The following is a 14,499-nucleotide window of genomic DNA, read 5'->3' on the forward strand; positions in this document are numbered from 1 at the left end:
TGTGTACACTCCCCATCCTCTGTGTACTCCAGCCATCTATTGTGCAGACTCTGCAGACTCCCCATCCTCTGTGTACTCCTGCCATCTATTGTGCAGACTCCCCATCCTGTGCACTCCTGCCATCTATTGTGCAGACTCCCCATCCTGTGTACTCCTGCCATCTATTGTGCAGACTCCCCATCCTCTGTGTACTCCTGCCATCTATTGTGCAGACTCCCCATCCTCTGTGTACTCCTGCCATCTATTGTGCAGACTCCCCATCCTCTGTGTACTCCTGCCATCTATTGTGCAGACTCCCCATCCTCTGTGTACTCCTGCCATCTATTGTGCAGACTCCCCATCCTGTGTACTCCTGCCATCTATTGTGCAGACTCCCCATCCTGTGTGTACTCCTGCCATCTATTGTGCAGACTCCCCACCCTCTCTGTACTCCTGCCATCTATTGTGCAGACTCCCCATCCTCTGTGTACTCCTGCCATCTATTGTGCGGACTCCCATCCTCTGTGTACTCCTGCCATCTATTGTGCAGACTCCCATCCTGTGTACTCCTGCCATCTATTGTCCCATCCTCTGTGTACTCCTGCCATCTATTCTGCAGACTCCCCATCCTCTGTGTACTCCTGCCATCTATTGTGCAGACTCCCCATCCTCTGTGTACTCCTGCCATCTATTCTGCAGACTCCCCATCCTCTGTGTACTCCTGCCATCTATTGTGCTCCCCATCCTCTGTGTACTCCAGCCATCTATTGTGCAGACTCTGCAGACTCCCCATCCTCTGTGTACTCCTGCCATCTATTGTGCAGACTCCCCATCATCTGTGTACTCCTGCCATCTATTCTGCAGACTCCCCATCCTCTGTGTACTCCTGCCATCTATTGTGCAGACTCCCCATCCTCTGTGTACTCCTGCCATCTATTGTGCTCCCCATCCTCTGTGTACTCCAGCCATCTATTGTGCAGACTCTGCAGACTCCCCATCCTCTGTGTACTCCTGCCATCTATTGTGCAGACTCCCATCCTCTGTGTACTCCTGCCATCTATTGTGTAGACTCCCCATCCTCGGTGCACTCCTGCCATCTATTCTGCAGACTCCCCATCCTGTGTACTCCTGCCATCTATTGTGCAGACTCCCATCCTCTGTGTACTCCTGCCATCTATTGTGCAGACTCCCCATCCTGTGTACTCCTGCCATCTATTGTGCAGACTCCCCATCCTCTGTGTACTCCTGCCATCTATTGTGCAGACTCCCATCCTGTGTACTCCTGCCATCTATTGTGCAGACTCCCATCCTCTGTGTACTCCTGCCATCTATTGTGCAGACTCCCCATACTGTGGACTCCTGCCATCTATTGTGTAGACTCCCCATCCTCGGTGCACTCCTGCCATCTATTCTGCAGACTCCCCATCCTGTGTACTCCTGCCATCTATTGTGCAGACTCCCATCCTGTGTTCTCCTGCCATCTATTGTGCAGACTCCCCATCCTCTGTGTACTCCTGCCATCTATTGTGCAGACTCCCCATCCTGTGTACTCCTGCCATCTATTGTGCAGACTCCCCATCCTGTGTACTCCTGCCATCTATTGTGCAGACTCCCCATCCTGTGTACTCCTGCCATCTATTGTGCAGACTCCCCATCCTCTGTGTACTCCTGCCATCTCGCGGCCGCACGCGGCATTGCCGGGCACATGTTGGAAAACCAGTTTTCTGGGCGTCAGCTTTGAGGGAGTGTCTATCCGTGTAACTTAGAAGGAAACCGAGAGTGCCCGTCTGATTCCACGGCGTCAAATGACTTTACCAAAGTAGTGCTTCAAGTAAGTGCCCACCCCTCCCCACCCTAGACGGAGCCATTAAGACCCCCCACGAGCACGCCGTGGTCCGTCGCAGCAGCGTGCGGAGGCTGCCAATTCATGCAGCTTGCCGCATTTCATTTGCGCCCCTTCGATATTCCTTTTGGCCAATGGAATCGCACCTGGTTTCTCTGCCCCCACTTAGTGGTAGATTGAAGGCCGAGGGCCCCATGGGCAGGATTGACAGAGGCCCCTAGGTAGGAGGGATTTGGGGGCGGAGTTGCTGGTGCGAGAAAGGTTCCATGCTTTCGACTTTTTCTAGCATTTTTTTTTTGCGGTATGATTATTGCCAGTGGTGGAAATGGAAAAAATGTGGTGGGTGATCTCACAAATGCGGGTAGGGGAGGAGTTGGGGGAAGAGGGGGCGTGGTCTAGAGGGGGCGGGGTTGGTAGTGGCCATCCGATCAGATAAATACTTTTTTAAAAAAAAGTGCCCACAAAGGCAACGTTGCCTTTTACCACCGGCCGGGGCTTTAAGTGGGACGGGGCCTGCCGGGGCTCTGCCCCGGCAGGCTCCGAAATTTCAATCTGAGGCGGGGTCCTGTGGGGCCCACTAATCTCCGCTGCCAGCCCCGGCCACTACAAGAAAAGGCTTTTTTTCCGAAGCCTGAAGCTCTCGCTCGTGTGCGAAAGCTTTAGGCTCCAGAAAAAAAAATGCCTTTCAGCCATAATGGTGGCGCCGCACCTGCGAGGCATCCCTTTAAGCAGGAGATGCCCGTGGGCCGGTGCCACCATTGTGGAGAGAAACGTGAGGCCGCTGGAAGCTGAGGCCGTTCTCCTGAAGTTTCAGTCTTCAGGAAAACGGCCTCAGCTTCCAGCAGCTTCACCTCTTCAGCCTTAATGGCGACGCTGCCCCTCCCCAGCTGCCGAGGGGAAGCGCCACTATTAAGGCTGAATAGGCGAGGCGCTGTTCCCTGCCAGGCAACCCAATAGAAAATAAATGCAGAGATCAACACCCTCTCCCGTGGGGAGAGGGTGTTGATCACTACAAAAGGCTGCCTGACGGGTGCCAGTAGCCCATTGAGCCGGGGCTCTTCAGGGGGGCGTGGCCTAATGGGCCAGCAGGACCCCTGCAGTTAGCCCAGGCCCTCTTGATGAGCCCTGGCTCATTTTGTTCCAAAAAAAAAATCGCCCCCGAGGGCAGCATTGCCTTTTACGCGGCTCTGACGTATAAAGCACAATGCTCGCTACATGTACAACTGATTCCCTTCAGTTGTACATGTAGCGAGCATTGTGCATTACACATCAGTGCCAAAGCCGCGGTAAACGGCAATGCTGCCGCCGCGGACGCTTTTTTTTTTCTTCTTTCTTTTTTCCAGCGCGGTTCATGGGCTTGGGCGGCTGACTCTGGCCGGATCCCGAGATCCGGCTACACATCTGGTGCCGGATCTCGGATCCGCCGAGAGCCGGCCCAATGACCAGCACTGATTATTGCTGGGAGTAACCAGCCACCTCGCAAGGATTTGCCGTCTACCACCAACATTTCTAATCACGCTTGCACAAGTTATTAAAACTGGGGCTTTCTAAAAAGCCAAAGGGGTGTAAAATCCATGTTTCGAGGACCCATAAAATGAGACGGTAGAGGAACACTTCCCCACGAACAGTCATGGCAGGGATGCTCTCCGTACTCGCCGCTGCGGCGGCATGAAGACCGCTGCATGGGCGGAAGCGTGGTCCCTGCAGAAAGGAAGCGTTCATTGCAGTTATTTGCTGTGCATGTACTGGACACTGCACGTGCCACAACGGTCGTAGTGCAGGAATATGGTCACCTGTTCTATGCATTGTTTTGTACATGTGGTTGCACCCTAAAACATTCGCACGGAGGCTGGTCAATTGCTACATCTACATTTTGTCCTTTAGTGTGTTTTGTAATAATTATTTTTTTACACATGATGCAACTTGACCTTTCCTTAGTTATTGCTGTAGCCCACATTTTCCTGGTTTACAACCTGTTTATAGGGGTGGCTCGTACATGACGGGTGAGGGGGTATCGACCCCACCAGTATTTGGCTCCTCATCTATTATGGAGGAGCAGCCCAGTCCAATCCGAGCACTCGAGCAGTTTTTTCAGTTTAGGGAGTGCCCTTAACTGTGAAAGGCAAACGTGGTTCAATGGTCAATGAGCCATGCCATGCCATGCTGGGCGTTTGCTTTTCCAGCCTGGCATGCCTCCTTTGAAATACTGGCTGGGGAGTGCACGTCTGTATGTGCAAGGGGGCATACCTGCGCCGCCTCACTGACGGAGCAGGCAGGCAGGGCCGTCCTTGGCGGCAGCCACGCCCTTGGCCGATTTAAAACAGAATTGCCCACCCTTCCCTGCGCGCCGCTGCTCTAAAGCACAAGTGGCATGAGCACCCATTTTTATTATTTCTAACACCCCTCTCCTGCACCTGGCAGGGCATTAATCACTGGAATAGGGCGCTCATGGTAATGCACGACCGCCCTATTCCAATGAAAACCGCCTGCCTCGCTCCTGCATCGGAGCAGGAGGTAATCATCTGAATACAGCCGCACCCTATTGTTTCATGCGCCCGCGAGAGTGGGCGCATTTAATTTAATAACAAAAAGGCGCCTGCCGGCTGGAGTGAGGCTATCTGGATCCATGGTCGTGCCCCTTGCACGCATGTGCAGGACCAGGAAACCTCTTCCTGTTCATGCTTGCAGGGACCTGGAGCACTGGAACCCCCAGACTTGCGGTAGAAGGTACGTTTAGTTATGTTCATATTTTTTTTGTGTATATGCTTGTGTTAGGTGAATGTATGATGGATGCTGGTGTAGGTGCTTTTTCTGTGTATGTTGTGTAAATGTGTTTGTATGTTCGTTTATTAATGTGTATGACTGCATGTATGCTTGTTATGAGAGCATGATGGGTGCTCGTGATTGAGACAGTGAGTGCTTGCTGTGTCTGTTGTGTGTGTTTGTGCTGGTCTGAGGATTTTGGCGAGTGGGGGTAGGAGGTTTGCACAAACCCCCTCCCCACTGGCCAAAATCAGCTGTCTGAGGTGCTGTGAGGGCCAGGGGGACAGGAACGGTCTTTTTTAAAACCTTTTTAACTGGACATCTATTAGATGTCCAGTAAAATATACCATCTCTGCCCCTTGGCCCCCAGTGCATTGATTGTGTGCATGTGAGGAGCTCAGGCCCCAGGGCGACAGGTGTAATTTCTCCACTGGCCATCTGATAGATGGGCAGTAAACAAAGCTGTACTCCAGTGCCCCCAGCACCTCGCAAACGCACACAATTGAATTCATCACTATTGTGATTGTGTGGCTGCAAGCCACTGGCACACCATGGAGCAGGCATGCTATTTGTTTTTTTTACCGTGAATGGTTGATGAAGCAAGCGTAAGTGTTACCATGTAGCCAGACTTGTATTTTAATGCAGTCTGTTTAGCCATTTCTTACTGAGGCATCCCCATTTGAATTGTAAATTGCTTTTGGTAAAGCAAGCCGAGTGGTATTCTTACTGTGGCAGGACTTTTTGTATTGGCACCTTATGGTAAAATAAGTGTTATGTAGCTAGACCGGCATTTCAATGCAGCCATTTCACTCCTTTCGTATTGTGGTATGTCATTTTGTATTGGGCATCGTTGGTAAAGCGAGCATAAGAAGTGTTATCATGTAGCTCTACTGGCATTTTAGTACAGCCAGGTCTGGGGTATGTTCTTATGTGGAGATAAGAAAGAACTAGAACCTAATCTAGTTCTAGGTGTGCTCACGCTCGGCTCTCCTATGGAGCTGCAGTAGGTTGCACTGTCATAGTATCTGCTTATCTCGTATGCCAGTAAAGTAAAAGCAGGGAACATTGTGGATTTATGTAGTGGTTCCAGTCTTTAATTGCTTGAAGGCAAAAGAGCATCCAAAGAGTCATTGCGACTAACCGTGGTTGATGGATTTCGGACCGAGTCCGTCTTCGGGGCTAGGGCACTGTGTACATTAATATTCATTCATAGTATTTAGTTATCCGGACATCCATCAACATTTTTGAAAAAAACAGATACTAATACAGATACATTCCATTGTGAAAAATCACAACCGGCACATTCAGAAAATTGTAAATTTACATCGAGTTATTAGTTGTAAAAAATTATAATTTCAAACGTACTGTTAAGGTAGTCAAGTAGCGTAAGAAAATCGAGAAATATGATCCACTGGGAAAGGTTAGAGAACGTTGAAAGTGGCTCTGCTCCCAAGGTCAGCCAGTGCACACTTGGTCTGCTCTAATTTTACCAGATGGTGCGGCCGTGTGGCCAAAGCTTACCTATGTCTGGAAGACATTCTAATCACCACGGTGTCTAAAAGACCACAGCTGTATTGTATTATTAAACTTGTAACGATAGGGGCAGATTTGCCTGCCTGTAGGTGGTGTCTGCGTCGTTTGAAGTTATTAACTGTATGGAATGAATGTCAATAATTCAATCTACTCATTTAGCTTGAGGTCCATTAGTTGGAAACCGGCGTTAGTGCGGCGTTCACATGCCGTTGCTAGGCGACGTGACAGTTGAACCTACTGCAGCTCCATTGAGCCGTACGGGAGCCCGCCTAGAACTAGATTGCGTACTAGTTCTTTCTTCAGTAATTCATACCCTCGTGCCTAGGTCTCAAGATGTGCTCTGATAACTCTAAGGATTATCATTAAGAATATTGACTAATACAAAGGGGGGGTGCCCACCCCCCACCCCCCTTAGCTGGAGATGCTGCCATATATTGGCAGAACCAAAATGGACCTGTTTTCTTTTATCATTACTGGCATTATGCACAAAGAGAACATGAGTATGATCTTGTATGGGAATAGTAGGGTATACTGGTGCAGTCAGCATGGACATGTATGGGCGCAGCCAGTGGGAAGGTTTTACACTGGCACATGTTGTGGGAAAATGTGTTGGAGAAATGCTCCTGTGCCCTGTTGGTGACTTGCATCTATTGGATTTATGTACGAGTTACCCTACAAAACCAATTGCTAACTGTTTGGCTTTTTACCCAATTTTTCTAAAATGTGTGCTCTAAAATGATCCATTTTCACCTGTTATTTTTTTTAAAAATGGTGTGGCCTCCCTTGCTACACTTGGCCGCTCGGCCCTATCTGGGATAAATATTTACACCCCCCTGTTAAGAAATTCACCAGCCGCTACTCCCCACTCACCAAATGCGGACATTGCAATGCTTGCTACTGCTATGTAAAGCTCTTGATGTTTGTGCTCCCAATCGTGTTGCAAAATCTGACGGTCTAATTTTCTGCTGCCCCTTAGGAGAAAGGTTCCGGGGATGCTAGTTCTATAAAGGAGTTGGAGGTAGAGAAGAAGCAAAGTGGTGGTATGTCTTTGGGGAACGGGCCTCCAGAAGACCAGTCTAAGAACAACGTGGTAGTCGAGGCTCCCCCTCAAGCGGAATCAACTTGCAGCGAGTATTCGGTGGAAAGCGAGGATGACGTGGACGTAGAGGAGCAGGAGGTACGTATATGAAGGCGGCGGCTTCTGCTCATAGAACTATGCAAAGCTGCACCACAGCGGCAATCTGACCATTCACGGTTTACACTTTTAAACACTGCGTCTGCCAATTTTGTTTGTTAGAAGTACCCTCTCAGGCGCTACAGGCATGTAGAGCAATATAAAAGGAAATGGAAATGACACCACTAAGGAAATTTGGCAGTCTGTTATTACCCTGTGCTGTGGCCTCTACCTTGTTTCCCTTGTTTCCCAGCTAACATTTACTTGTTTCTTCTCCTAGGACGAGTTGGATATGAGCAGCACCTTCGTTAATGAAGTTTGGCGTAAAGTAGAAAGTAAACCAAAAGTAGAGAAGGAGAAAATAATTAAAAAACAAAGAAAATTAGCAGAAAAAGTACCAGAGAAATTACAGGAGAAGAAGGCTGAGCCGAATAAAAATGTATGTTCTCCGGCTTTTGTTAACGTGTTTAGTAGACATTGACTTGAAACATTTAGTGGGAGTGAAGGTTTGGGGCCCGGAAATTGTTGAAGGGGAATTGGTCACTGTATGCAGTGAGGTGTTTGTGGGAGGCTGGGTGTCATCAGGTGACGGGGGATTGAAACGAAGGAGTTATGAAATGCCGTTGAATAATAATTATTAATGAAATGTGGTGAGGTTCATCAAGTTACCTGCAACAGCGAGCACAGGATGAATTTGGTGAGTCTGCAGGACTCCTGGCGGTGCCCTGCAGCAGCTGCTTCTTCATGGGTGGCTCTACAGGCGGGCACAGGCCTGAACTTGGAAGCTTCCTTATGAGCCATGCTGTTCCAGCGCTGGCTGCTGCTTCTTGGGGGTGCCAGTATCACTTCTCGCCTTGTCCAAAGGTGCTCATGCAGTCGACAACCTTTTGGTACAGTTTCATGGTGGCCTAATAACAGTTCTCAGGTGTCTTCTACCATTCTAGAAATGTGTGGGATCCCCTCAACTGAGAGTCGACACGGTTCAAATAACCTTCCCTAAGGGACGTATTGAACTCTGGAGGGTCTGCACCCACGTATTGGCATACTGTACCCTTTACAGAAGAGAAATAACCATCTGGCCCGACCCACAGGGGCAGTCAGCGCCAAAATGCTAGGCAACTCAACTCTGAGCAAGAGTACCATCAGCAACCAAAGAAGTGCGTCTCAGCCTTGTTTGGCCTCATCACTGAGGTGAAGCTGAGCAGGCCACATCTGATTACCTGGTGTCGTTTAGATTTAGCCTCCCCAAGTGGTAAAAAATTAGCAGAGGCGTGGGAACCCTCCTACTGAAAACTAACATTGCTAAATAACCTATTAATAGTAAACCACATCATCGATCTCCGAGACAACTACCTATCCCCACGTTCTGCTGTATCTCTATAAACTTGGACATTTATGGCAGACAAGGTGAGTGGCTACTTGGGCAGGGTTGGGTCAGGGTGCGGGTGAACTCTTTGAGTGTTCTTACTTCCCAGCAAGTGCCTCCCAGAACTATACTCGCATTGGGTTTGGAGAGTCACTAGAAATGACAAAAGTCGTGAAGAATTCACATTACTACTCTGCCCCAAATATGTTTGCTAATTGCTTTGGACCACTTGCATCCCTTGCTCACTGGCCTGGTGTAGATGAATGTTTCACAGTGGGTGTTTAGAAGTGCAGCCTCTGCCCTTTACATGGAAACTTGATATTGGCTGCTGCCTGCAGGCCCGGTGGTGTGGGGGGTCTGCTGTTACCCTGATAGGAGTCTTTCAAAGAGCTTGACCCACGCCCTCACCCTATTTCTCAAGGGAGCATCCCTGGGTAGTGTGCTTTGAGTCTGAACCCAGACAGCCGAATGACTGGGCTTTAGGACTGCAGGTAGTGCCAACTGGTTGAGAGTTCTTGGCTTCAACCTTCTTGGCACACTCTCAATTGGGGGTCAGATGGTGATCTAATTTGTGGGGTGTTGAAGGAGAGAGGGAAGACTTATTACCATGAAGGGTTCTAGTGCTGGTGGCTTCTTCCCTCCTTGGGGAGGTATTTGTGTGGAGTGGAGGGCTGAGGAGGGTGGTGGAGCATTGTTCCTAGCGATATCCAATGGAAAAAAGTTGTCCTAGCTGGCAGCTTATGCTGTTGTGTTGCATAAAGGCTAATGCTGGGTGGGAGGGGAAGTGTTCTCTTTACTGATGTGTCCCACTTTTTAATGAGTTTGTACAGAGTGCTGCTGAGTTGCAGTCTCTTGGGAGTAGTTACACTTGTTGGCTTACCTTGGAAAGGAGTGGTTTTCGTGAGTTGATCTTAAAAACCCCTTTCTGGCACAAAGCGCGGCAGAGTTGCTGCTGAGTTGCAATCTCTTGGCAGTCTGTGGCAGGAGTACCCTAGTTTGAAGTGCTACCCAGAGCACCATCGAAAGTAAGAGCCGTTCTGATGTTTGTTAATCTGCTTAGAATCACATGCTGTGCATAGTCCGACATCCAGTGGTCACTGCAGAGTATTGCATTTTGTTTTTCATAATAAAAAGGGGACGTCGACAAGGCGTGTCTGTAACACTATCCCTATAGTGACGTGCAGTGAACCCACAATTCCTTACGCGTCGAGGTCCCTCAGATTGTTTTTTTCCGCCCAGATATTGGTCGTCTTTACGCAGAGCTCCTCGAGAGACATTGCAAAAACATTGTTCGACCTTTGGTCGTTAATAACTTATAAATATATTATTACTTTTACATCCCTCCTTCGGCGTCGTAGCTATGAAGCTGTTCACCGCCAATCAAGATCTCCGACGGCGGTGCCTTCAACGGAGGAGGTTCGGCGTTCGCCGAACACGTGGCCTGGCCTCGTTGGTCAAATACAGTAGGGAGAGTGGGGTCGTGGGACATTTGTTTCTCTTTGAGAATGCATTTCCCTTTCCCCTCCCTTTCCTTCGGGGTTGTTGTCACATGCAGTCGGTTCCTCAGCTATGGAGAGGACATCCTTTAGGTTTTGCCCGCGTTGCAAGGGCAAGTTTACCTGGAAAGACGAGCATAAACGGTGTAACCGTTGCTTGCCCCTCGACCACAGACGGCTGTGCGGCCTGTCAGCTTCTTAAGCCGAAGACTGTAAAAGACCGCAGGGTTAAAAGGTGGGCAGCCTACGCCATGTCTAGGTCTGATTCATCACCCGCCGCTGCCGAAAGTGATGAGGAATGTGATAACCCGACGTCGGTTTTGAAGTCGTAGACCTCTCCAAGGAGCGTTCACGCTCCTTGTCGTCTGTCCCCGGCCCGACAAGTTCGGCTCACGCCCTGCTTATGGGGATGAACACCCTGGCGACACTGACGCACACAAAAAACACTCACATAAACACACGACCCATGGCTCTTCCTCGTTGAAGACGAAGAGAGCATTAGCGCCAACGAAGACGCAGGTCCTACCGGCGGCCTCCTCAGACCATAAGAGTCTTAAGACCCCCTCGCAACCGCAAATGCGACCAGCGACTGGGCTACCCCCAGATAAGGGCGCTATCACTAAACCGCCAGACGACGCGCACCGTCAGAGCGCCCGTCGGTGTAGAGCAAGCGACGCCTGTAACGTCGACGCCGGAGGTACGCTCGACAGACAGTTTAGTTGTCGAGAGCCTGGCGCGGATTATTTCCACCGATAGCCAGAGACGGACGGCTAAAGAAACGTCTATCACCGCTCACAAGGCCCGGGAGACCCCGAAAAGGTCAGAAGGAAGGTAGGAACTGCCCCCTCCGTCGAGAGGGTCTCCTAGCCTACCAGAAGACTTTTCAGAAGGTGAGGGTAACCTTTCTTCGACGTTATGGGATAGGTCGAAGCGTTTTCAAATGGAAGGTCCTCCCTTTCCCCCCCTGACCGCTCTGGGGTACCTCAAGAAACCCTAGAGAGACTCCAGTTTTGTATGGACAAAATGGCGAGGTTTATGGAGACTCAGAACCTCCCAACACCCAAGAGATCATGAGGGGGACCTCAGGAGGATCCCAGGGCCAAGTACCCTAGGCTATTTGATCACCCCCCCCCCCAAGAGGAGGTAGGTTTATGACCTCACTGGGGAGGACCCCCACTTTCAGGAGGATGATTAATTCTTAGGCCATGAAGGGGAACAAAACCCAGAGGAGGAAGGTTTTGAAGATAACCCAGATATGGGTGATGGGGGCTTTGGGGAAGACCCAGAAGAGGACGCTTCACAGCCCTGGCAGTCCCCTTCAGCGTTTTCAGACCCTGACGCCCTAAACCTGCCCCCACCCAAGGACTCTCCTATTAGGAATACGTCACCTATAGACGATCAACCTACCTTTAATGCACTACTACGCAAGGCAGCAGCGCATTTCGAAATCGAGACCGGGGAAACTTCTCCTGTCGGGCAAACCATTCCCCTTCTCGCCTCAGTAAAGAGATTAATTATTCCTTCACTATCTACACCCGCGTTGATCAGAGGGGTCAACCCGAGGATAGAAAAATGTAGTCCTTCCCCATCGGACCCGTTATACATCAGGGGCCACTCTGTACCATACTCCTTAGTGGTGACAAATACAAGGAAAAGAGCAGGGGTTCCCGCTGTCAACTAGCGAGGCACCACCAGATAAAGAGGGTAAAAAATGGTATGCCCTAGGAAAGAGAATTACAGCCTCAGCTGCCTTTTCCGCAAGAATTGCCAACAACTCCTCTTTGCTGGCAAGTTACACAGATGCACAATGGAGCAAACTACGTAAGGACATCGAGGAGGTACCGGAACCCCTACGTACTCGGCTTCTAGCCACGGTGACTGAAGGGACCTTAGTCAACCAAAGCATCATTAAAAACACTCTGGATGCTGCAGAAACGGCTGACCGTTCCCTAGTCCAAGGAATCCTCCTCAAACGCCATGTATGGCTACGTAATTCAGGCTTTAAACCTGAAACGCAAGCATCTCTAATTAATAAACCTATAGAAGATGCAAACCTCTTTGGTAAGGCGGTGGATGAGGCACTAGAGACCGCAAGGAAGGAATTTGACACCATCAAAACCCTAGACCAAATTTCAAGGCCTCCCAACAAACGTGGTTATGGCAACAAACGCTTTTTTCGAGGCCAACGCCAGCAGCAGCAGCAACAGCAGCAGCAGCAGCAATACTCTGCAGGTAACTGGTCCTCTAACCAAGGCACCAGTGGACAATACAACCAAAGAGGACAACATCGTGGCAAGGGAAGAGGTCGGGGTCCCACCCCTAGAGGTTCCCAAGCCACCAACACCAAATGACTCTAAGATTCGGGTCCCCTCCCATGCATCGCCGGTCGGGGGCCGGTTAACATCCTTTCTTCCAGCATGGGAGGGTATAACATCAGACCGCTGGGTACTATCAACCATAGCCCGCGGTTACTGTATAGAATTCAACAGTTCCCCTACGTACAGACCCCCAAGGGGAAGATGCATGTCACCAGAACACCTCGCCATCCTTCAAGAAGTGGACCAACTACTAGAAAAGGAGCTATAGAGGTCGTGCCTCTATCTCAGGTAACGGAAGGTATTTATTCAGTGTACTTCCTTGTACCCAAAAAGGACTTAACCATGCGCCCTGTACTAGATCTGCGCCCAGCGAACAAATTTGTCAAACCTCAAAAGTTTCGTATGTTGACTCTACAGGAGGTAATCCCCCTGCTTTCACAGGGAGATTACATGACAATACTGGACATGAAAGATGCATACTTTCATATTTTAATGTTGCCAGCGCACAGGAAATACCTCGGGTTCATGATAGAGGGCAAATGCTACCAGTTCAGAGTGCTGCCCTTCGGCATAGCATCAGCGCCCAGAGTATTCACAAAGGTACTGGCAGTGGCAGCGGCCCACCTGCGCAGGTTGTCCATCCCAGTATACCCTTACCTCGACGATTGGCTCATAACAGGGGATTCTTACGAAACATGCTTCTCAAATACCCAAAAGACTGTAGACCTTTTGTTTCAACTGGGCTTCTCCATCAACGAGAAGAAGTCCAGTTTAGACCCCAGCCAGATCAAACAATTCCTAGGGGCTCTAATTTGAACAAAGGATAGCCTCGTCTTACCCTCCAACGAGAGGGTCCAAAACATGCTGTTTCAGATCCCCCAATATGTGGCAGGTCGGGAGGTGACGGTGCGCAAAGCAATGCGCTTACTAGGAATGATGGCGTCATGTATGTATTTGGTACCCCACACGTGCCTGCGCCCAATGCAAGAGTGGCTCAACAGCCAGTGGTGTCAGGCCAGTGGACAATGGGACGATCTAGTGGTGGACTCGCAGGCCTTGGTTCTCTCGCTACGGTGGTGGACAAAGGAAAACCTGGTAAGAGGAAAACCATTCACCACTCTAACCACACTCATTCCTCACAGGATGGGGGGGCTCACCTATCCCATCAGACTGCTCACGGAGTGTGGACTCCGAGCATGGCATCCAAGCACATAAACTTACTGGAGCTACTAGCTGTGTTCAAGGCACTGAAAGCCTTCCAGGCACACCTGCAAGGGAAGACAGTGCTGGTCCTCACGACAGCACCACAGCCATGTACTACCTCAACAAGCAAGGGGGCACTCACTCTCCAGGACTGTGCAAGCTGTCCCAGAACATCTGGAAGTGGGCTCTCAAACACATGTTCCTACTGTCACAACATGTACCAGGGGAACTCAATCTGCTAGCAGACAAACTCAGACTTCCCTCTGCCCTCAGAGTACGAATGGCGGTTACACGAAGACATCGCCTTCGACGTCTTCACACAATGGGGATTCCCAGAAATAGATCTGGTCGCAACTCTGGAGAACTCCCAATGCCAAGATTACGCTTCCAGGTACCCCCAGAACCAATCCAAGGGGAACGGTCTATCGATACTATGGTCAGGGAAATTTGTTCACGCTACCCATCCCCCCAACCCCGCTCCTGGATGGGACCTAAATGTGGTACTAACCAGGCTCATGGGGTCTCCCTTTGAACCCATGCACAAAGCAACACTTAAAGACCTCCCTCTTAAGACTGCTTTTCTAATAGCTATCACCTCCATTAGGAGAGTAAGTGAAATACAAGTGTTCTCTGTACTAGACCCCTTTGTAACAGTTCACAAGGATAAGGTGGTTCTACGCACACATCCTAGGTTTGCGCCAAAATGTATCTCTAAATTCCATGTCAACCAATTAATAGAACTACCAACGTTCTTTCAAAATCGTTCAAACTTAGGTGAGAAGAGCCTGCATACACTGGATGTTCTCAGAGCCGTGATGTTTTAT

The 14,499-nt window shown here is 49.8% G+C and overlaps 1 protein-coding gene across 2 annotated transcripts in view; it reads left to right on the forward strand.

Annotated features, from left to right (window-relative positions):
- Positions 1-14,499, forward strand: part of TTC31 (tetratricopeptide repeat domain 31) — a 317,092-nt gene that overhangs the window by 157,149 nt on the left and 145,444 nt on the right. For both annotated transcript variants that reach the window (XM_069632487.1, XM_069632488.1), the window contains 2 exons: positions 7,095-7,295; positions 7,573-7,731. In XM_069632487.1, the coding sequence (XP_069488588.1) occupies positions 7,095-7,295; positions 7,573-7,731 (360 nt within the window). The remainder of the gene's footprint in view (positions 1-7,094; positions 7,296-7,572; positions 7,732-14,499) is intronic.

Source organism: Ambystoma mexicanum, chromosome 6q (assembly GCF_040938575.1).
Source record: "Ambystoma mexicanum isolate Mex_15411 chromosome 6q, UKY_AmexF1_1, whole genome shotgun sequence".
In the NCBI taxonomy this organism is placed as follows: domain Eukaryota; kingdom Metazoa; phylum Chordata; class Amphibia; order Caudata; family Ambystomatidae; genus Ambystoma; species Ambystoma mexicanum.